The sequence below is a fragment of the Sinocyclocheilus grahami genome, unplaced genomic scaffold, assembly GCF_001515645.1.
Source record: "Sinocyclocheilus grahami isolate Dianchi unplaced genomic scaffold, SAMN03320097.WGS_v1.1 scaffold136.1, whole genome shotgun sequence".
In the NCBI taxonomy this organism is placed as follows: domain Eukaryota; kingdom Metazoa; phylum Chordata; class Actinopteri; order Cypriniformes; family Cyprinidae; genus Sinocyclocheilus; species Sinocyclocheilus grahami.
In genome coordinates this window covers 843,682-865,483 of record NW_015505315.1, presented here as the reverse complement: position 1 = coordinate 865,483, position 21,802 = coordinate 843,682, and the positions used below count along the sequence as shown (strand labels likewise).

Genomic DNA, 21,802 nt, shown 5'->3' with positions numbered 1-21,802 from the left:
AATGTAAAAAAAACACCCAACTAAACACGCTACATTTCTTGCAACATCACCAAAACTTTGGCAGCAGAATAAATGCTAGAATTTACAGATGCAAATAATCCGCTGCTATTCAGGTAATACAGAAAATAATACAAATATGCAATAAACCATGCATTTGTCCATCATATAAAATCAAAAACACTCACCATTTAGTCTACGCTCCAAGGCCTCTTCCTGCAGCTGTATACAATAAATCTGCTCATCCAGATCCTCTAAAATCTTTACAGACAGAGAAAGAGAGGAACAGAGTGTAAGGGAGAATGAGAGTGGATGTTTAACAAATGCATACGGTGTAATAGTACTTACTGTGGGTTTGACTAGTAATTGGCCCATCACTGTGAACATGCGTGACAGTCCTACTGGAGTACACACTGATGAGAAGAGACAAGAAGCTGCTTTAAACACACACATGCTCATTTATGCTTTTCTAAGCAAAGACTACTTCTACTTTCTACTTTAAGCAAAAGTATGAATGCAACCTTTGAACTAGTTCAAATTTATCTAACTACTGTAACAGTGGCTGAAACAAGTCTAAATAACACATCTTAATATGTATCTGTTTGCTCTGGAAAATATATTTTAAGCCATTTTAATCAGAGGAACCATTTCAACCAAACAGCTACTGCTGCCAATGAGATTCAACCTGCTTAAAGTATTCAAAAGTAACAATCTAGTTATGTTTCCACACTGTTTTTCACTAAATGAACAAAAGAAGGAATTAATCAATTTAATTGTATGAAAGTGATGTGTGGCCAAGTATGGTGACCCATATTCGAAATTTGTGCTCTGCATTTAACCCATCCAAGTGCACACCCACAGTGACCACACACCCGGAGCAGTGGGCAGCCAATGCTGTGGCGCCCAGGGAGCAGATGGGGGTTCGGTGCCTTGCTCAAGGGTCTCACCTCAGTCGTGGCATTGAAGGTGGAGAGAGCGCTGGTCATTCAATCCCCCACCGACAATTCCTGCCGGACCTGAGACTCGAACCCGCGACCTTCAGGTTACAAGTCCGACTCTCTATCCATTAGGAACAACTGCCTTGTTCACAGTTTTGCTGAATTTAATATTGCCAGCAAAATTATTGTGAACACATCATAAATATTCAAAATATTTCCCAGCCCTAAAGCACTCCATCCACGCGGACTGTCTTACTATTTCCACTAAAATATCTTCCAGTATATTACTATCCCACAGCAAACTGTGGTAGTACTTTTTCAGTCATTTTAATAACTGCTGGTCAACAAATTATATTACAGTATACTATATTAACCAGCAGGCACAGGTCGTCAATATAACGTCGGAAAGACGATTCAATTTTGTTTGAGAATGAAAATCGTGTTGACGTCAGTATTTGATGCCAATTTGGCACTGACTTAACGTTGGATTTTGGTTACACAAACAATAAAAAAAAAACAAATATCAACATCAGCTGACGTCAGTATTGGACATCAAATTAACTTTGACATTAGACGTTGAATTGACATTAAATTTGTCACTCGACGTCGCAACCGAATTTTAACCAAATATCAACATCTTATGACATTGTGTGCCTGCTGGGTAGTAAACATAATTTGGTATATTACATATGAACATATTAGTAATTTAGTAATGAGTACATTTATTGTCAAAGTGGATTGTATCAAGAAAACTGTCCTGCTATGGGACACTTTGTCGAGATTTATTTGTTCTTAATTTCCTCTAAACAGATGAAAATAAAAGGCTGATGCTCAACCAGGAGGTTCAACTCAAAACAGCCAAACTGCAACACTTGCCCTCCAATACGTTTAAAAACCGTCCAACTTCAAGGTCTTCATAAGACAGTGCTTAATTTTCCTCACAATTTTCATACTCTTCACTGCATTGAAAGTTACAGCATCCACTGAGAGCTAAATACAAAAGTGATCGTGCATAGAGTCCACTGACAGCACGGTTTCATGTGAACTTACTAAGCAGCAACAGGCCTCCCATCAGAGAGATGCAGGAGTAGAGGTATGGCAGATAAAACTCCCATAAATCTAGAACAAGAGAACGTGACAGGCACAATAAACCACAGATCAATACATAACGGATTACATCACATGCATGCATCCACAACTGCAGGAGCAGAGTTAAGAGACAAACCGTAGAGCGATTCCATGCTGGCGGCATCATTGTCGATGAGAGCGGACGCCACCCATACAATGCCCAGGATGAGGAGACCCAGCAGAAAGAGCATGACAAATGTCTCCAGCACTCGAGCCTTTATGCCCTGAAACCAACAAACACCCGCTTTAATGTTTTCAGGTTTACTTACGGCTGTAGTCAAGAGTGATTCAGAAACACACACACACACACTCACAGATCAGCAGGTGTGAATGAGGCTCTAATTGGAAATTTAACTCTGGAAGCCCCAGGACTTCCCTATAACACTGACTCCATGTCAAGCCCCCTTCCAATACAAAACGCACACACAACAATAGGTCACCAGATGCACAAAGAAACTAATGACCTTCCTCTCTCTCATTCACTGACACACACACACAATTTTATGAACAGTTATTACCATGTCCGGTCGGAGTTTGCGGCTAAAATGAAAAAGGTGGCTGCTACTGTCTGAGATTAACTCCAGAGGCTCATCTGGAAACTATTAGGAGTTTTTTTCTGGTTCAGTAAGTGCCTTATGTGTGGCATTTAACTCCACTCCTGATTTACTTGGGTTCCCCCCCCGAACCTACATATTGATGTTGGTGACTGCAAGTGTTTGGAAACTGCAACACTGTGATGAGATGAGTCTGCTCTTTCACTGGGCAGAAAACACACTAACACACACAGTTCCAAAGTCTGTTGTCAGTAAGGGTTTTTTTTTTTTGGAAAGAAAATTATTCAGCAATGATGCATTAAATGTATCATGGTTTCCATGAAATTAGGAAGCAACACAACTTGTTTTAATAATAAGAAAATCACAGCAAATCAGCATATTAGAATGATTTCTGAAGGATCATGTGACACTGAAGTAATGGCTGCTGAAAATTCTGCTTCAAATTACATTTAAAATACATAAAAATAGAAAACATTTTTTTAATTATACCAATACATTACAGTAATATTTTCTCGTATTTTGAGCATATAAAAGCAGCTTTGGTGAACATAAGAGACTACTTCTTTCAAAAAACCTTACCAATCTCATACATTTGAACGGCAGTGTACACATCCATCACTCACAATGACAGTAGATACAAGTGACAAACTGATCTACAAGCATTTATAAGCAATAATCCAAAAAATACACATCTGACCATGAAGATGATTTCCCTTCACCTGTCCCTTTCACACATTTTCAAGCGTCTACATTACCTGATTCCTTTAAACACGTCTGTCTCAATCCATTAGGGGCTTTGTATATGTGCAGTATTTAATAACTCTTCTTGATATTAAGAGAATCTAGAGCACCTCCAAGTGACTTCCTGATGAACAACATCTACCTCATATCAGTCTCCCCTCAATGGACTTTGAACCTTTGATATTTAGACTGTGAATTAGCACATTTAAAGAATCTGTGTCCATAAATAGCACTGAAAATCTGCAAAAACAACAACAAAAAAAACAATGCATGCAAAGGTGTCACAAGGCTATTTTGCTAAAGTAATTACTTGGGTTCCCCCCCCGAACCTACATATTGATGTTGGTGACTGCAAGTGTTTGGAAACTGCAACACTGTGATGAGATGAGTCTGCTCTTTCACTGGGCAGAAAACACACTAACACACACAGTTCCAAAGTCTGTTGTCAGTAAGGGTTTTTTTTTTTTTGGAAAGAAAATTATTCAGCAATGATGCCATTTCTGCATGTTTTATTAGTCTGATTCACTCTAAGAGGGCTCTCCCTGACCTTACACACCCTCAGTCAGCGTCCAGGTCACAAACTGCTCTCTCATGCTCCAAATCAATGTCTGCGTAACAAGCAAAAATAGAATATAATAAAGACACATTTTAAATGTTATTAATATTTAGTGCATGTCAGACTGAAGAATGAAAAGAAAGAGAGATCCCTTTCACACATTTTCAAGCGTCTACATTACCTGATTCCTTTAAACACGTCTGTCTCAATCCATTAGGGGCTTTGTATATGTGCAGTATTTAATAGCTCTTCTTGATATTAAGAGAATCTAGAGCACCTCCAAGTGACTTCCTGATGAACAACATCTACCTCATATCAGTCTCCCCTCAATGGACTTTGAACCTTTGATATTTAGACTGTGAATTAGCACATTTAAAGAATCTGTGTCCATAAATAGCACTGAAAATCTGCAAAAACAACAACAAAAAAACAATGCATGCAAAGGTGTCACAAGGCTATTTTGCTAAAGTAACTAGTACAGACCTCTCAATTAGGGATGCACGATATATCGGCCACCATATCGGTATCGGCCCATATCGGCTCATTTTTTCTGTTATCGGTATTTTTCCCAAAGAGTTTGACTGCAGGAAGAGTTTGAACAAAATTCGAATCTCTGATCTTGTACACAAAACAACAGAAAAGTTCACAAACATAAAGTGTATTTCCCTTGTCCACTATGATTTCCTCTCCATGAACTGACTCTCATCAATAAAGGCTTAGCATGAACAGTAGTCATTACCTTCTTTTTAAGCCTGCTACACTGAAAGCAGTGTCAGAGACACAAAACAGAGCGCAGAACACACAGGGGACATGAATCACTGTGTATCAACACACACAAGCCATTGATGTGCCATTCTGACTAATACGTTAGAAGCCCGTCAAAATGACGAGAAAACAGGATATATGACTTAAGGAAGGCACTTCAGTACTTTTGAAGTTTGTGGGTGTGTTTCATTTTCTTTTTATCCCTCTTCCTACAGTGTCACCATCTTTTTCTTGTTAGCATGAGGTGTCTAACAAATAAGACCTTTGAGAACAGCTTCTGAACTAATCTGGGGTTTGTCAAGAACACAAACAGCAGGATGTTAAAAGTCAAGAAAATGTTTAAAAGAGTGATAAAAAGAAGAGATGATTTCAAAAGAAATAGAAAAGCAAACAGGCAATAATTTTTAAAAGTACAAAAACACATCCAGTGCAATAGTCAAACTAATAAGTCCCTCTAGTATGTCGCAGTGCTGATGGTAGTGAACGGTGCACACACATTCATTTGCATTCAAGTAAACCTCGCAAGAAACATCTCAATACATACAAACATTCACGCTTTCTAAGGCTTGACTATGGAGGCTATTATCCAATCCAGTGTTGCGCCTTTTCCCGTCAAAATACAGAAACTCATATGTTGTCATAGAAACGGGTATAGAATGGGGCGCAGGCAAAGTAAATACGCAGTGTCACGGCCTTAGCAAGCAAAGCCTGGGAGCCAGAATCACATCTCAAAAATAAATATCAGCCCTATTGTGGGCAGACTACAAAGGAAGAGACTGTCAAACACACACACACACACACAGACTCTCATCAATAAAGGCTTAGCATGAACAGTAGTCATTACCTTCTTTTTAAGCCTGCTACACTGAAAGCAGTGTCAGAGACACAAAACAGAGCGCAGAACACACAGGGGACATGAATCACTGTGTATCAACACACACACACACAAGCCATTGATGTGCCATTCTGACTAATACATTAAATACGTTAGAGAAAACAGGATATATGACTTAAGGAAGGCACTTCAGTACTTTTGAAGTTTGTGTGTGCGTTTCTTTTTTTTTATATCCCTCTTCCTACAGTGTCACCATCTTTTTTCTTGTTAGAATGAGGTGTCTAACAAATAAGACCTTTGAGAACAGCTTCTGAACTAATCTGGGGTTTGTCAAGAACACAAACAGCAGGATGTTAAAAGTCAAGAAAATGTTTAAAAGAGTGATAAAAAGAAGAGATGATTTCAAAAGAAATAGAAAAGCAAACAGGCAATAATTTTTAAAAGTACAAAAACACATCCAGTGCAATAGTCAAACTAATAAGTCCCTCTAGTATGTCGCAGTGCTGATGGTAGTGAACGGTGCACACACATTCATTTGCATTCAAGTAAACCTCGCAAGAAACATCTCAATACATACAAACATTCACGCTTTCTAAGGCTTGACTATGGAGGCTATTATCCAATCCAGTGTTGCGCCTTTTCCCGTCAAAATACAGAAACTCATATGTTGTCATAGAAACGGGTATAGAATGGGGCGCAGGCAAAGTAAATACGCAGTGTCACGGCCTTAGCAAGCAAAGCCTGGGAGCCAGAATCACATCTCAAAAATAAATATCAGCCCTATTGTGGGCAGACTACAAAGGAAGAGACTGTCAAACACACACACACACACACAGAGAGAGAGAAAGATCATTTTTAGCATGTTCAAGGTTCATGTCATTGTTATCATATCAGTTAGGTGATGTCCATTTGCATTGTGATAATAACCAATAGATTTTAGTAGTGCTATCTCCATGTGCATTGTAGAGAATTAGGAGGCCATAAGGATCTTCTCACTGGATTTTTTTAATGTTACACTGACTGGGGCATCAGGCTCGTTTCTTAGTGAAATCATAATCCTGCCATCTGTTGGACAAAATCAGAACTACAGGCCCAGGCTACACACTTCTGTCTATCTGGAGCACCCTTACAAGCTTTGTGTGTACATTCAAAGGTTCAAACAGTAATCTAAATAAGATCTTAAATGTTAAAGAAATGTCTCTTATGCTCACCAAGCCTGCATTTATTTGATCAAAAATACAGTAAAAACAGTAATGTTGTATAATGTTGTGAAATATTTTTACAATAAAAAAAGTTTTCTATTTTAAAACATTTTAGAATAAAATGTATTCCTGTGATGGCAAAGCTAAATTTTCACACTTCAGGTCCTTCACATGATTACATGATACATCAGAAATCATTCTAATATGCTATTTTGTAATTAGATATGCTTTATTATCAACGTTGAAAAAAAAAAAACTAAAGCATCCAGTTCAGTAGTTGAAAAGTGCTTCATATTTTTGTGGAAACTGCGATACATTTTTTTCAGGATTCTTTAATGAATAGAAAGTTCAAAATAACTGCATTTATTTAAAATCAAATGAAATAAATACATTTTTATTAAAAAAAAGTAGCATTGCAAATATCTTTACTAACACTTTTGATACAATTAATGTATCTCTGTTGAATGAAAGTGCTATTTCTTGCCCTTTTTTACTTATTTTACTTAACTTCAAACTTTTAAATGGTACTGTATCATGGTTTACACAACTATTAAGCAGCACATCTGTTTTCAACATTGATAATGAGAAATATTTCATGAGCACCAAATCAGCATATTAGAATGATTTCTGAAGGATCATGTGACACTGAAGACTGGAGTAATGTTGCTGAAATTTCAGCTTTGCCATCACATGAATATGTTAAAATATTCTCAAACAAAGAACAGTTTTTTTTTTTATTGTAAAAATTTCACAATATTGATGTTTTACTGTATTCTTGGTCAAATAAATGCAGCCTTGGTGAGAATAAGAAACTTAATTATTCTAATTAATTCTAAAGAGAGCGAGAAAGATGGAGAGAAAGCAGTCTTTCTCCTTCTCTGAAGCAGTCACACACTTTCCTTCCCCACAGAGTTTTGGTTTTGTTTATTACATTTGATGAAGTACTAATGCAAACACTGGCCCATAAAACGCACCAGCTACAGCTCTCACAAGCTTTTAACAAACTACCCAGTTTCATTTCCTCCAGTTACTGAATGTAATTTGCCATATATATGTCCCCATTTAACCATCTAACATGGAGACTGGCACAAGCAGGCCATTTGACTTTATACTTAAAAAGAAAACATGAAATCTTGCTTTTATGGGCTTCTACGGTTGACGACTTAACCCTTCCCTGTATCAGCAGGGGGCTTTCATACAAGCGGCAGTTTCTGATCGTTTCCTCTCTTTCGCTACACACGCACACACACACACACACATACGTTACGCCGGTCATTCTGAGACGTGTAGGCCAACATAAAGCAGTGCTTCCCTCTCTCCTGTGTTTCTGGTTGATCAATGGCCAGAAGCAGTCATGGTGCAAACGAGACAAAACGAAGCAGTACGCCTCGCTCCCGTACAAATGAGTGCAGCCCTCATAAACTACAGTAGCAACTAATCTTTATGTAGCTTTGCCAGAAGGGACATAAACCAGGAGCGACTTCAAACTGTGATGAGAGTAAGACGGAGGGCAACTTGATGCATTCCCTCCCACCCTTTCATTTTCATCTGCACACTCTATTGTGACACCTTGTGTTTGCTGCTTTACGTTCTCTATGAGCACCGGTGACACCCCTTGTTTGAGTGACTAATGACATAAGCTTGAATGAGCTGTAGAATTAAGAGAGCTCTGCTTTTGAACTTTTATCTTTTTAGGGTGGGGGAGTGGCTGAAATAAAAAGGGTCACACATAAAACCGCGTGTGTGCGTGTTTGCCCAAGCGAGGGTGAGTAAGTGCACATACCTGGTTTGTACAAATGTGTAAAAATGCCTTTAGCATCTTATGTGTGTGTCCTATACATAATATAACGACAAAGCCTCAAGCTTGCAGAAAACACAAACACACATAACCACATACCTTTTTCGAACCGGCGAAGCCCTCGGACTCCAGGAAGAAGTAGGCAAAAGGCATCAGCACAAAGAGACAGAGATTTGAAAAAAGGGACACCAGGTTCCACAGGCCTGAAGAAAGAGTAATCAGTTTAGAAAACTAACCTGATCAATATAATTTCACATAATAACAGCAACTGGAAAACAATCCCCCCCTTGTTCATTAAACATTTAGTTGGTTTAACACACTTAAAACGATTTCATATATTTTTCCTCAAAAACCAATGAATTAAAAAAGTTAAAATCAAACTTCTAGTCTTCATTTTTTTTTCAAAACCCCAAACATTCTCGTATAAAACAACCCAAAAAAACTGCTCTCAAAAGCTCAGGGCTTCATTTGCCAAAAGCATTGAAAGCCTAAGTTGATCGTAGCTCCATTGGTTTCAATGGGTCTACGATGTACTTAAGCTTATGATGCTTTTGGGAAACACAGCCCAGGTTAGTTTAACAGAGAAACCATCAGCACAGAAAATAGACACATGACACCACCTTGTGGCCATGACTGAAGCTAAGGAGAAAAATACTTTTTGTATTGAAATGATCAGAAATGGGAGAAGTATGGCCCAGCAACAAATTAAACACTACATACATTGTTCAGTGCACAAATCATTTTAATAAACCCTTTCTATGAAACACACAAATTAAACTTTTTAATTTAGATGAAAAGTATCAAAGGTAAGGACAAATAACGTAATGCGTATTTGGAAGAACAAAGTAAACCATTAGCAGAACACAAGCAGCATTCATTTCTACAACAGTCTGTGAATGTCACCTAATGCATATACAGACAATAGAGTACAGCCTTATGCAACCCTCTACACTGCGAGTAAATCACTCGCATATGCGACTAAATCTTCACTCTGGGTGACTAAATGATGTCTAATATTAGACAATGGCTAATAAATTCTCAGATTTTACTCGCCAGTGTGTGAGTTGGAGGCTAAGTATAAGTTTAGCACAGATATATTTTCACTCGCCGAACACTCTCTGACTGAGCGCTTCAGAGTTTCTCTCTCCATCAAGCGATCTGTGCTGTTTTTCAGTTCATCTCAATGGATGCACAGGCAGCGTACCTGTATTTAATTTGACATACCGTAATCTCTAGTGTGAAGGTGCATGACTCGCCATCGCTTTGTCTCACACACACACACAAAGAAAGAGACAGAGCAAGAGCGAGAGAGAGAGAGAGACACGCTACATGGAAATTATATTCTTGGTTGTATTTTCCTGTCAAAATAACAGAGTTCCTTTGGAATTCTTCAGCTTTTAAGAACAGCTGGGTTTTCCGGTAGTGGGCGGAACTAATGCACAAACGGCAATCTCATTGGCTGGTGCTCACCTATTATCGTCCTTGTTTTGATTTTAGCAAATCAATTCGAGCGAACGACCACAACCTGATTAATATTCATGAACCCAGCAGCTCGTTAATCCTTAGTGTGTTTTATGTCCTGTTTACACCTGGTCACTTCATGCGTTTTGTCTGATCGGATAGCTATCCGATCGTGAAAAGACCAGGTCTAAATGCCCTCCGAAACACATTCGAGACGGATATAAATCGCTCAAACCACTTCAGGAGGAGGTCTGGGACGCATTCCAGACGAAACTGGACAAGTGTAAATGCATCTGATTGTTGAAACCACGTATGCAAATTTTACTCCTCCTAATCCGATAAAATAATAAACGTGTGAGAGCGTGTTATAGGCTATATGACATTATAGTCAGATATGACTGCGCTAATGCAACAAGCATTGCCGCAGACTAGTAGCTGAGCATCTCAGCATCTCAGCAAGTTGACGCTCAAACTACCGCGAATGAAACAAAGTCATTTGCAGACGCTCAACACACAATCATCTTCATTAAAGTAGTAAAACAAACTTATCTTTCCAGTGCTGATGCCGCGCGCTCTCCTATTGCGGGCTTTGATCTTGAAATGAGCTGATAATTAATCAAATGCAGCGCTTATCTTTTGATGTCGTTGACATGAACTCCGTGAAATTTAAACATAGCGCGGGAATTGAAGATCGGATTTATATCCGTTTTGCGAGTGCGACGACACATTTATGTGGCCAAGTGTAAATCGAAACGTTTTAACTATCTGATAGATCAGATAGAATCAGCGAAAACACATGAAATGACCAGGTGTAAACGGGCCCTTATACTGTCATTAGTAGTAGAATTCGTAGTAGTATTATTTGTAGTTTTTTCCCCCCTTTTTTTTACAGAAACACTAAATGACAAACAATATCTTAAGCATCACCACCAGTCCTAAGTTCAGTTAAAAGACAAATATGCATTCTAATTACTAAAGTTCTCATCATATAATGCTTAATTATCATAATATCATATTATAATGCTTGATTGACTAATGTTAAATGTACTTTCAGATATTTAAAAAGCTGTGCCATTTTACAAACACACACGTGGCGTACAGGAGTCGTACAATAAGCACGCGTGTGTCCGTTATAATAAATGCGTGTATGAGTGCTCTTGACGCACTGACCGCACATTGTATTTATGCACAGGCACAGACCTTTCCATACATTCACGTTGTTTCCACACACATTCACGATAATGTTTTGATTTGTCATGTGTATGTTGCCGTTTCGTTATTCTGAATGGATCCGTGTACTGTAGTAGATATATGCAGTCAGCAGGCGGTTGGTTTAGTGGTATTTTGGCATCACCATGTGGTCCTGTTTGGTATCGCAACTTGACTTCTCTAAAATGTAAAAAAGCTATTTGCTGTTGCACTGTACACATACTATACAACTCAGATATATATATTTTTTTGATTTTTTTTTTTCTTTCATATGTGCTTATATGGGCTCCTTATATCATTTGGTTCTTTGGTGTCCTTTTGGAGTAATTTTTTGGAAAGACATCTACATTTATCTTGAAAAAAGCTTGCAGAAAATACAGATTTTAGAGAATTCAGAAATACAGAGAATCACCCTTCAATCTTTTGGTTTACTTTGCTGAATATAGCAAATTATGACAAAATAACCATTTGAAACAAGGTAAGTGGTCTATGCTTAATTTCATGAAGTGTGGGAAAAAGGTGTGTATTAAAGAAAAAGGGTGTGATTAATCAGATTAACATTTTTATCTATTGCCAGCCCTAATATATATATATATAAAATAGTATATTAAATATTTAATTTTAGACTGGCGAGTAAACAAAAAAATTTACTAGCCAATGGCAATTCTTTTGCCAAGGTGTCCGTAGAGGGCTGTTATGTAAGACTATTTGTTAAGTATATAAAATTAAAATTAAAAAAGGTGTGATACTGACCATGAATGAGTGATCCATTGAGCCATTGTATGTAGTAGTTTTTTGGTAGGGAGAGCAGGATCTCATTACTGATTATAGAAAATGGTAAGAGAAGGACAGCCCCTCCAGACACTGCCAGTGTGAATGTACACAGGTACATACTGAGAAAAAGTGGAAACAAGTAAAAAGTTAGTGAAAAGTATGTCAATACTTTTTATACTTTGTTAATGATTTTTAATCAGTTTTATTTTCACATTTAAGGTGATATAATTATGTAATAATATGTTACATTAAGAAAATAAGTGACTACAATTCAAGGTACAGTGGACGATTTTATAAGAAAATGTTAGACTAAAGTTTCTCTGATATTAAGTTGTATATAACTGGATCCTTTAAATGCACAATAAAAAATTAGTACGGAAAAAGGTGTGTATTAAAGAAAAAGGGTGTGATTAATCAGATTAACATTTTTATCTATTGCCAGCCCTAATATATATTTATATATAAAATAGTATATTAAATATTTAATTTTAGACTGGCGAGTAAACAAAAAAATTTACTAGCCAATGGCAATTCTTTTGCCAAGGTGTCCGTAGAGGGCTGTTATGTAAGACTATTTGTTAAGTATATAAAATTAAAATTAAAAAAGGTGTGATACTGACCATGAATGAGTGATCCATTGAGCCATTGTATGTAGTAGTTTTTTGGTAGGGAGAGCAGGATCTCATTACTGATTATAGAAAATGGTAAGAGAAGGACAGCCCCTCCAGACACTGCCAGTGTGAATGTACACAGGTACATACTGAGAAAAAGTGGAAACAAGTAAAAAGTTAGTGAAAAGTATGTCAATACTTTTTATACTTTGTTAATGATTTTTAATCAGTTTTATTTTCACATTTAAGGTGATATAATTATGTAATAATATGTTACATTAAGAAAATTTTATAAGAAAATGTTAGACTAAAGTTTCTCTGATATTAAGTTGTATATAACTGGATCCTTTAAATGCACAATAAAAAATTAGTACTTGTTATCATGCCCGATATGGTGAATATCAAACAACTCACGATATTCTGTTGACGATGGCATCCTCATCTTCCTGGTCATCTGTTGGCATAAGAGAACAACATAAAATCAAACAATAAACCAGACACAGATTCAAAGTAATTTTGATTTTGATTGAGATTATGTTCCTAGTGCATAGTCCTGTGACACTCTGACTACCTTTATCAGAGGTGTCAGACAGTCAGCTGTTTTATTGTAATTCAGCATAAAGTTCTTTACTGTGGATTTGTAACACAAACAGCCTCAGCTACAGAGGACACAGAAACGTGACAGATGGTTTAATAAGTCTAAAGCATGATTTTTCTTCATTTAACTGAAAGCTACTGGAAAACAATACTGGATAATCATAAATCACAAACATGTGAATAAACCTTTACAATCAACCGGCCAGATGGAGGCTGTCAAGAGTCAGAGTGGGTTAAGTGGGTTAAAGAAGAAAAGAAAGGATAAGAGAGAGATGAATAGAAAGCGCAGAATAACATCACTCTAAACTAATTACATAAACTGCAGTAACTGAATATTCAGACCCTTGAAAAAGCCTCTACTTGAGGCCATATAGAGCTTTATAGTCATGCTTCACAATAGCAGCTCAGCTCAGCTGTACTTTTATAGAAACTTGAGGCTTAAGAACAACCTACTTTCACCTGCGATCACGCTCTCCACAGGGGTTAGCTGACGTTAGTTATGCTACTTTTAAATGGGAGGGCATGACCTGATCAGGAACTAAATTTGTCCTCGTAACTGTTTGTGTAAGGAAGGTTGGAGGTGGCAGTGCCTTGTAGGGCTGCACGATATTGGAAAAAACTCACTGCGATATATTTTTTTTTCTGCGATATATATTGCGATATGAAAAAAAAATTCGATGACTAGATAGCTCTATTTGGAAAAAAAATAATCAGTGATTGGGGTGATTTTGTAGGCGAGTAAATCAGCACAGGAAATAAACTAATTACAAGCATAGATAAATAACAGAACAAAGATACAAATGAAATAAGCTATAGTAAGCTAATATAAGTTATATTTTCAGGCAAGTTTAACAGTATTCAGGTACAGAAATTGAATAATCAAATGTAAAATAACACTGCATAGTTTTCACTATAAATTAAATCTAATAAATCTGTGTTAAAGCTACAAAAGTGAGTTTTCTTTGTGTTTTGTTTGATTAACGTTCATGACACAGAAAGCAACAGGAACATTAAACTGCTGTGAACCAATATACTGTTACACATCCATTTTCTTTCTCAATTGTTTACCTTCACCTAAGCCATAATCAACTGTGTTTACAAGGATACTTGCAGAGCACAGTATTTCAGGCACAAATAGACGCGGAAGTGAATGGAATTCGGTATTCTCGTGCATCTGCGTGGCTCTCAAGCCCTGTTCACTGTGTCTACACCGGACGCGAGCGGCACGGTGCGATGCGACAAAATACAATAGAACCCATTTTAATCAGTGATGCTGTGTGAATGACTACACTGGATGGGGCGCCACCATAGACTGTATAAAAACACACGATAAATCCCCGACAGTAATGCCGAGTTCACACTGCATGATATTCAAACTTGTCGGATCGCCGTTGTTTTCACACTGCTGTGTTCACATTGCACGATGGATCGGCGACAGGGGGTTTCACATTGCATGACTTCACAATAGGAAGAATCGCCGACAGCTCTGTCTGGTCCGCAAACTATGTTTCACAACAAAACACACGCGAGAAGTGATAAGGAAATATTAAAAAATATATATATACTGTATAGCCCGCAAATTGTCTGTGAGCTGATTTCCAGCTACAAGGAGAAAAAGGAAAACAGATGATGCAGGAGGGAGATGCAGGAAACAGGGATTGGGTGTTCTGCAAAGAGAGTTGGAGGTAAATAATTTTGCAGTAACTGTTATGCTGATGTCGTGGCTGGTCAAGCAAATGTTTGTGCTTGTTTCTGTATGATATAATTGTTCATATATCTATTAAAATACTGATATTCTGGTCTATAACCAGTTCAAATAATATGCAACGGTTTGTCACATCCGGTGTAGACAGACTTTGGGGCCGTTCACATTTCGCGCCAAAAAAACGTGGGGAAAACGGCAACCGCGCCACTCTCTCCTTCTTTCCAAAGCGCTCGGGAGCTTGCACTTTCGTGGCGTCTGCCGTTGCTAAGCAACCGTGACCTGCGCTCTCCGCGACGACGCGGAAGTTTCAACAAAGGATAAATGGATTTCCAGCACTGAAAATCCCTTGCAGTAGCTCTGCTACTAAATAGATTTAAAATGGGTATCTCTGTACAGCTGTCGCTTCCGGTGTAGACGCAGTGTCTGTGTGTGACTGAGCAAAGAAAACAATCAGTATAAATATAACGATCAGCAAACTAAACATCGCACATCCTGCGATGTGACTATCGCGGATGCACACATCGCGATATCGATGCTGAAACGATATATCATTCAGCCCTAGTGCCTTGTGTTATGGAGTTGGAAAATGCTCAAAAGAAAGTGTACTATAAGGTGTTATAGAGTTCTAAATGGTGTAAACCCCTTAAAAGTGTGCAAGCAAGCACACTTACTATTAATCAAAGTGTCCATTTGTCACCTAGGAATTTGATCTAAACTAAATCTGAGGAGCTCACAAGTATTATTAACTTATAAACAGCAAATATATATATACTGTATATATAAATATTAAATATAGTTTATATACTATATTTATATTATATACTATACATGGTAAATATTATAAATACTATTGCATTTAAGTGCAACAAACTAAATCTGAGGAGCTCACAAGTATTAAGTTATAAACAGCAAATATATATATATACTGTATATATAAATATTAAATATAGTTTATATTTAAATATACTATACATGGTAAATATTATAAATACTATTGCATTTAAGTGCAACAGTTTGATCAGAAACAGAACTACTTACCACTTTTTCTCTTGTAGCGTGAGATGACGCAGTATGATACAATGTACAGCACCGCAAACAGGAGGAAGCAGACCTAGAAACACATGGAACAAGATGGAGTTTTCAAACACTTCTGTTCTGCAAGGGCTTTTACGTTGTAAACTTTTTATTCATACCCTTTTTAACTAAAAGCATCATCTTATATCAACTGAAACGGAGTAAACAAGTAAGATTTTGTGTACGGTGTGTCTAGAAATTCACTGATTCCAAACGTAAGTCTTTTTTATTTATTATATACAGGGCTTGACATTAACTGCTGGATTTCAGCAGTGGCGGGTAACTCCTACTAGCCACTTTGGCGGGTTGAATTTTATATACAATAACTTAGGGCTGTGCAAAAAATCGAATACTACACAGAGCCGTAGTTCACTGACAAGCTACACAAAATCACATTCAAAATCTTCAATGAATCGCCTGCGATTTTGAATGCGATTTTGTGTAGCTCGTCAGTGAACTACAGCTCTGTGTAGTAAATGCCGTTCCATCTGAACGCACATGCTGGAGATTTACTACTAATCATAGGAGCAGCTTTACTGACGAGATACGCATGAAAATCGCATTTGAATTTTTTGCCCAGCCCTACAATAATTCGAGATTAATGCTAGTCTGGGACAAGTAGATTTTTTGAAGGGGCAAGTGAAAGAGATTTTTACAACAAACGTGATTAAAACATCTAATTAGGAAATCACCAAAATTGCAGCGAGAATGTTTCTGATTTGATAACATTTGGTGCAAATGGCAATTTATAGTGGATAATGACAGTGACAAGGTCGTGCAAAGCTGTGTGTGAAAGAATCTCGTGAATAAATAAAAACAAATTAACGCAACTGCACACAGAAGAAACATAGGCTACTGCAGTAAAAATTTTGTTTTTCTATTTATAACACGAAAAAACGCTTTAGAAAACTGATTCGGGCCGACTAGCAAAACAAACTTGTAGCCAATCAGCAGTAAGGGGCGTGTCTACTCATGATGTGGAGGAGAGAGCGTTCAGTGCACAGAATGGACATTAAACGAGCCGAGCGAGAGAAAGATAGAGATTGCAGATAAAAAACAATAGAGGAAAATGTCTGCGGAACAAAAGAAGGCTTATGGCAATAAGGCAAAAAGTAGAACCCGTGTAAATATTGGATCAGCTTTCCAGCACTGGAGAGAACTCAAGGAGCGGAAGGCCTGCGATCGGACGCCGAGGTTGCTTCGTTTCTTCTCGATAGGCGAGTAACACCGTGTCTGCGCCGCAACAGCTAAAGTCTGTCTAGTACACTGGACGCGACAAAGCGACCATTGAAAATCATTTGAAATTTGTGTCAATACGTCATAAATAGAACGCAGCAGCAGTTTTCTGTCAGAGATTTGTCATGCCGCACCGCATCCAGTGTAGACCATAGATATGTGTATATACTGTATATTTATGGTGTAGACAGCAGCACTGATTATAATGAGTTCCATAGTATTTTGTCACGCTGCGCAACTCGCGTCTGGTGTAGACATGGTGTAACATTGGTTTTGCTTTGTTTCACAGAACTAATCGTTGCCTGGGTTGCATACATTTAATAAGGTTAGTAAAAAAAAGCCTTTTAGGCAGAAATTACTTGGAAATCAATTTAAGTCAATCTTAGTATGCAGTCGTGAACTTTAATAATTAAAAATGTAATTTCCCAGCAACAAAATTATGGCCGGTGAAAAAATTGAGTGGCTAGTAATTTTGGAAAACCCCTAGTAGCCACAGTGGCTGGTGAGTAAAAAAATTTATGTCAAGCCCCGATTATATAACTTAAAGTACTGTACTACATTAGGCTAACTGAGACTTGTCACAGCACTTGCATATCATTGCTCTTTTGTTGATTTTGATTGCTTCCATTGTCCAAGTCGCTATGGATAAAAGTGTCTGCTAAATGACTAAATTTAAATGTAATGTAAATTTAAGTCTTGCCTGTATTTATAGGCCTAAGCAGTAATAGTGCGACTGAAAGACAAAGTAAAGTACCTCTGTTTTAATCATCAATAATATGCTGATCAGTAATCTGTAGCAATGTTATATGGCATGAATCAGCAGAGAGTGTCCAGGAGACTGGAGTGTATTTTAAGAGGACGGACTGATGGAGGTGCATATGTAAACATGCTGTTCATGCTTGAACATTTGCTCATATTACATCTTGCTTGTAATCTCACAGAACTACAGAGCACTAACAGAGTTCTGCATTACATAAATGCAACTGTGCTCCACCTTGAAAATAAACCTACAACAGGGTGAAGGATTATCAGATTAGAAGAAATTTATACCTCAGGTTGCTTTGGAAATCACAAATAAATTCTATTAAAGGGGTCATATGATGCAATTTCATTTTTTCTTTTCTCTTTGGAGTGTTACAAGCTCTTGGTGCATAAAGAAGATCTGTAAATTTGCAAAGACTAAAGTCTCAAATCCAAAGAGATATTCTTTATAAAAGGTAAGAGTCAGCCACGCCTACCTAAAACGGCTCGTTCGAACACGCCCCCACATATCTACCTCACTATGTGGGAAGATTTGCATAACGCCGCCCAAATGTTCACGCAAAGAAGGCGTAACTTTTATTCTCGCTGTAGTATTGTTGCCGCTGCCGCCATGTCCTGAAGACGCTGTGTGCTTCGTTGTGAAAGCGAAACTACTTTGTTTGGTCTTCCAAAAGAGGACGATGCCCGCTTTGTCATGCCTAGAGCTGATCTGTGCTGGTCGCTGAGGGAATACTTCAACTTAGTGCTGTGGATCGCCAGCACATTTTATGGAGGACTGTTTACTGATCCTGGAAGAGTAACGTTAGATTAAATGCAGGCAGTTCTGACTCACGTAAGTACATTTTCTTTTATCATTTGCCACTGATGATTCAAACGCGAGTTTTGGGCAGTAGAGTAGCACTTGTTGTTTGTTTTTTTTTTACTTTAAACCACAAACACATTTCATTACACCAAATACACAAAATAATATTCTTTTTAGCAACATCATATGACCCCTTTAAAGCATAAATAATATGCTTAACCCTTTGCAGAGTGAAGCACAGACGTTTTGTGAGCTCCACTGGAAGATGTCACTCAAAATACACACCAAAACATATAGCATACTAAAATTCACATTTTTTTTACATTTATATTTATCATTAAACATGGCTTCTTTTAAAATATATATTTACAATACATAAATGTTTTTCCATTTCCTCCAACAGCTATAAAGTTCACAGGAATAATGTTACTCTGTGAAAGCTATAGATCATCATAAACACTTGTGCTGGAAATAAATAGCATATGGTGCAAAGCATCGATTGTGACGATCAGGTGAGAAATATATTTACAGCTAATTTGTATTTATATTTTAAGACGTTGTTTCTCATAATTAATAATTTTTGCTTTAGCTGATGTATTCGTTTATAATTTTCAAACCATTCTAACTGATGCTTCCAAGACGATTACAACTCTCACAATGTCTAGATGGCTCTGAGCCATTAGGCCATTCTTATTATTAAATCCTGCATTAATATCCACTCAGAACCTATTAAGCAGCAACAGAGATCTTAGCACGAGCAATCACCAATCTGAAAATCCATGTTTAATAAAGAATAGTGAGTGACTGACTGAATTCTGACTGTAGACAAAACAGCTTTATAAAATAAAGATTCCCCTTTATAAAGAAAATAAAGAAAAAGGCCCAAATTTTTCAAGATTATTGTATTTCAATTTCATCTAAACTAATCCAGAAATGTGACAGTTTAAAAACTGCTTGCCCATTACCATCACAGCATTGCTAAATAGCAAGAAAAGCCGATATCTCTGCATGGCACAGACTTTCATTAGACTAACTAACATTGTATGCAGCTGATAACAGCTATCTCACTTCTACACACAAAAATAATTTAAACTCTCTGAAATACACTGCACATATTTCTACATTCACTCTAAAGTTAGAGGTAAACTTTCAACTGAAATGTCAGGTGTTACTCTTAAAATAATTGACTGCTATCATAATAAGAAAATAAACTTAAAGCGTCAAAACTGCATCACTGAGACAAAGTGAATTTCTTTTGTTAATGCTTTTCATTGCTTCACTCTCTACACTACAGATTACAGAAACACTGTCTTGGTTATTCAAAATGTGGATCAGGAACAACGTTGACCACTAATTCATTCAGTTGAGCATTGATATTCATTTAGAAGGCAGAGACAGCACCTGGGATCACTATAAACAACATTGAAGATGTTTTGGCTGTTCTTACAAGCAAAGGCTGCGAAATTTGTTCAGTCAGACATGCCAGTTTGCTCTGACAGATTAATTCGTGATATTTAATCACTTGCAGATCATGCAATCCATTCATCTATGACACATAAGAACAGGTTTGCCTACGCAGGAAGGAGAGACGCATTACATCCTGACACCCAAAATAAACACTGCAAATCTGCAATGCTCATGTGTACACCAACAACAGTAAACAAGCTGTCAGTGTAGAACCGTTATGATTACCGTTACTCAACTGATCTAACTAACTTACCACATAATACTGGTCAGTGAATGCTGCGTCTGATCTAATTCTACTAACTTAGAGATTCAATCAAATGTGCCACAAAAACATAACAGTCAAAGAGCATCATGCATAAATATATATACACAACAATAGTGAATCAAATGTGCCACAATAGCCACAGAAAGGGATTAATTAGCTCAATACTGTAACTAACGACAAGCTAGCATGCTAGCTAACTAGCCTAATAAACCTCACTCATATACACTACGGTTTCTACTGAGAAATTATGAAACATTTCAATTATAGCAAACCCATTCATATTTTAAGTTTAAGAAATATAGGTAAATGAGGCTACATGCGAGTTGAAGTGGGGAACAGTGCGCAAACACGGTCAGTGTGTTGTAACGTTACTCTAATCAGTCTCTCTGTAAGGTTACTCACAATGTACTCGCGCACTTGGCTGTGGAAGTTCTGCTCTCTAATCGTCACATCGTCTTCTTCCATTCTTCATATCGCAGAAACACATTCATTAGCAACGCAGTTTTGTGGCGATTCCATTCGCTGTAAGAGAACGGACCTTTGTGAGATAAACTGACCACCGGAGTAGAGCTCGACTGACTGACAGCGCTCGCGTCTCAGCGCCAAATAAACCACCAAAACAGTCCAAATATACTGCGTCATCATTCAGCGACACACGACAGGACAAGAGGCTCACGCACACAGGTGTGCTGTCACTGAGAGTGAGGACAAGAGGCTCACGCACACAGGTGTGCTGTCACTGAGAGTGAGGTCGCATTATATGTAAGATTTACATCATTCAAAATTTGTTCAGCGTTGTTTTGGACAGGTCTGACGTAGCTGAAACGTTATACTGAGAAAGCATAACAGTACACTTAGCCAAACATAGAAATATATAAATATGTTTTTTGTTTATATATATATATATACACAGAGGCGGACAAAGTACACAACTCCATTACTTGAGTGAAAGTAAAGATACTGCTGGTCAAATATGTAAAGACAGATTTTTACTTAAGTAAAAGTACAGAAGTACTTGCTTTTAAAAGTACTTAAGTACCAAATGTAAATAAGCCAAACATAGAAATATATAAATATGTTTTTTGTTTATATATATATATACAGAGGCGGACAAAGTACACAACTCCATTACTACGGCAAGTCTTATTTGACATCAATACCAAATTGTAAAAAAGGCTGTCTAATCGCTCTCGCTGTACTTTGATGTCACACACAGAACTGTCTGTGCAGTGCTGCTTCAGTCAAACACCATTGTGTTTTATTAGGAGACGCACAACAGTTCTTCTGTGGCTTTATAGGTAATATTTTCACATACACAATTTAGC

The 21,802-nt window shown here is 37.4% G+C and overlaps 1 protein-coding gene across 2 annotated transcripts in view; it reads right to left on the bottom strand.

Moving 5' to 3' along the window:
* lmbr1 (limb development membrane protein 1) overlaps positions 1–21,118 on the bottom strand; it is a 41,248-nt gene extending 20,130 nt beyond the window's left edge. The window contains exons 1-9 of one of the 2 annotated variants that reach the window (XM_016279995.1): positions 20,880–21,118; positions 15,910–15,982; positions 12,984–13,023; positions 12,579–12,718; positions 8,614–8,717; positions 2,161–2,287; positions 1,986–2,054; positions 346–410; positions 186–258 (exon numbers count right to left, since the gene is read on the bottom strand). In XM_016279995.1, coding sequence (XP_016135481.1) covers positions 186–258; positions 346–410; positions 1,986–2,054; positions 2,161–2,287; positions 8,614–8,717; positions 12,579–12,718; positions 12,984–13,023; positions 15,910–15,982; positions 20,880–20,942 — 754 coding nt within the window. In that variant the 5' untranslated portion in view covers positions 20,943–21,118. Of the gene's footprint in view, positions 1–185; positions 259–345; positions 411–1,985; positions 2,055–2,160; positions 2,288–8,613; positions 8,718–11,937; positions 12,087–12,578; positions 12,719–12,983; positions 13,024–15,909; positions 15,983–20,879 lie in introns of those variants that run through there. The other variant, XM_016279996.1, reaches the window with a different exon arrangement.
* Between the last annotated feature and the right edge of the window lie 684 nt (positions 21,119–21,802).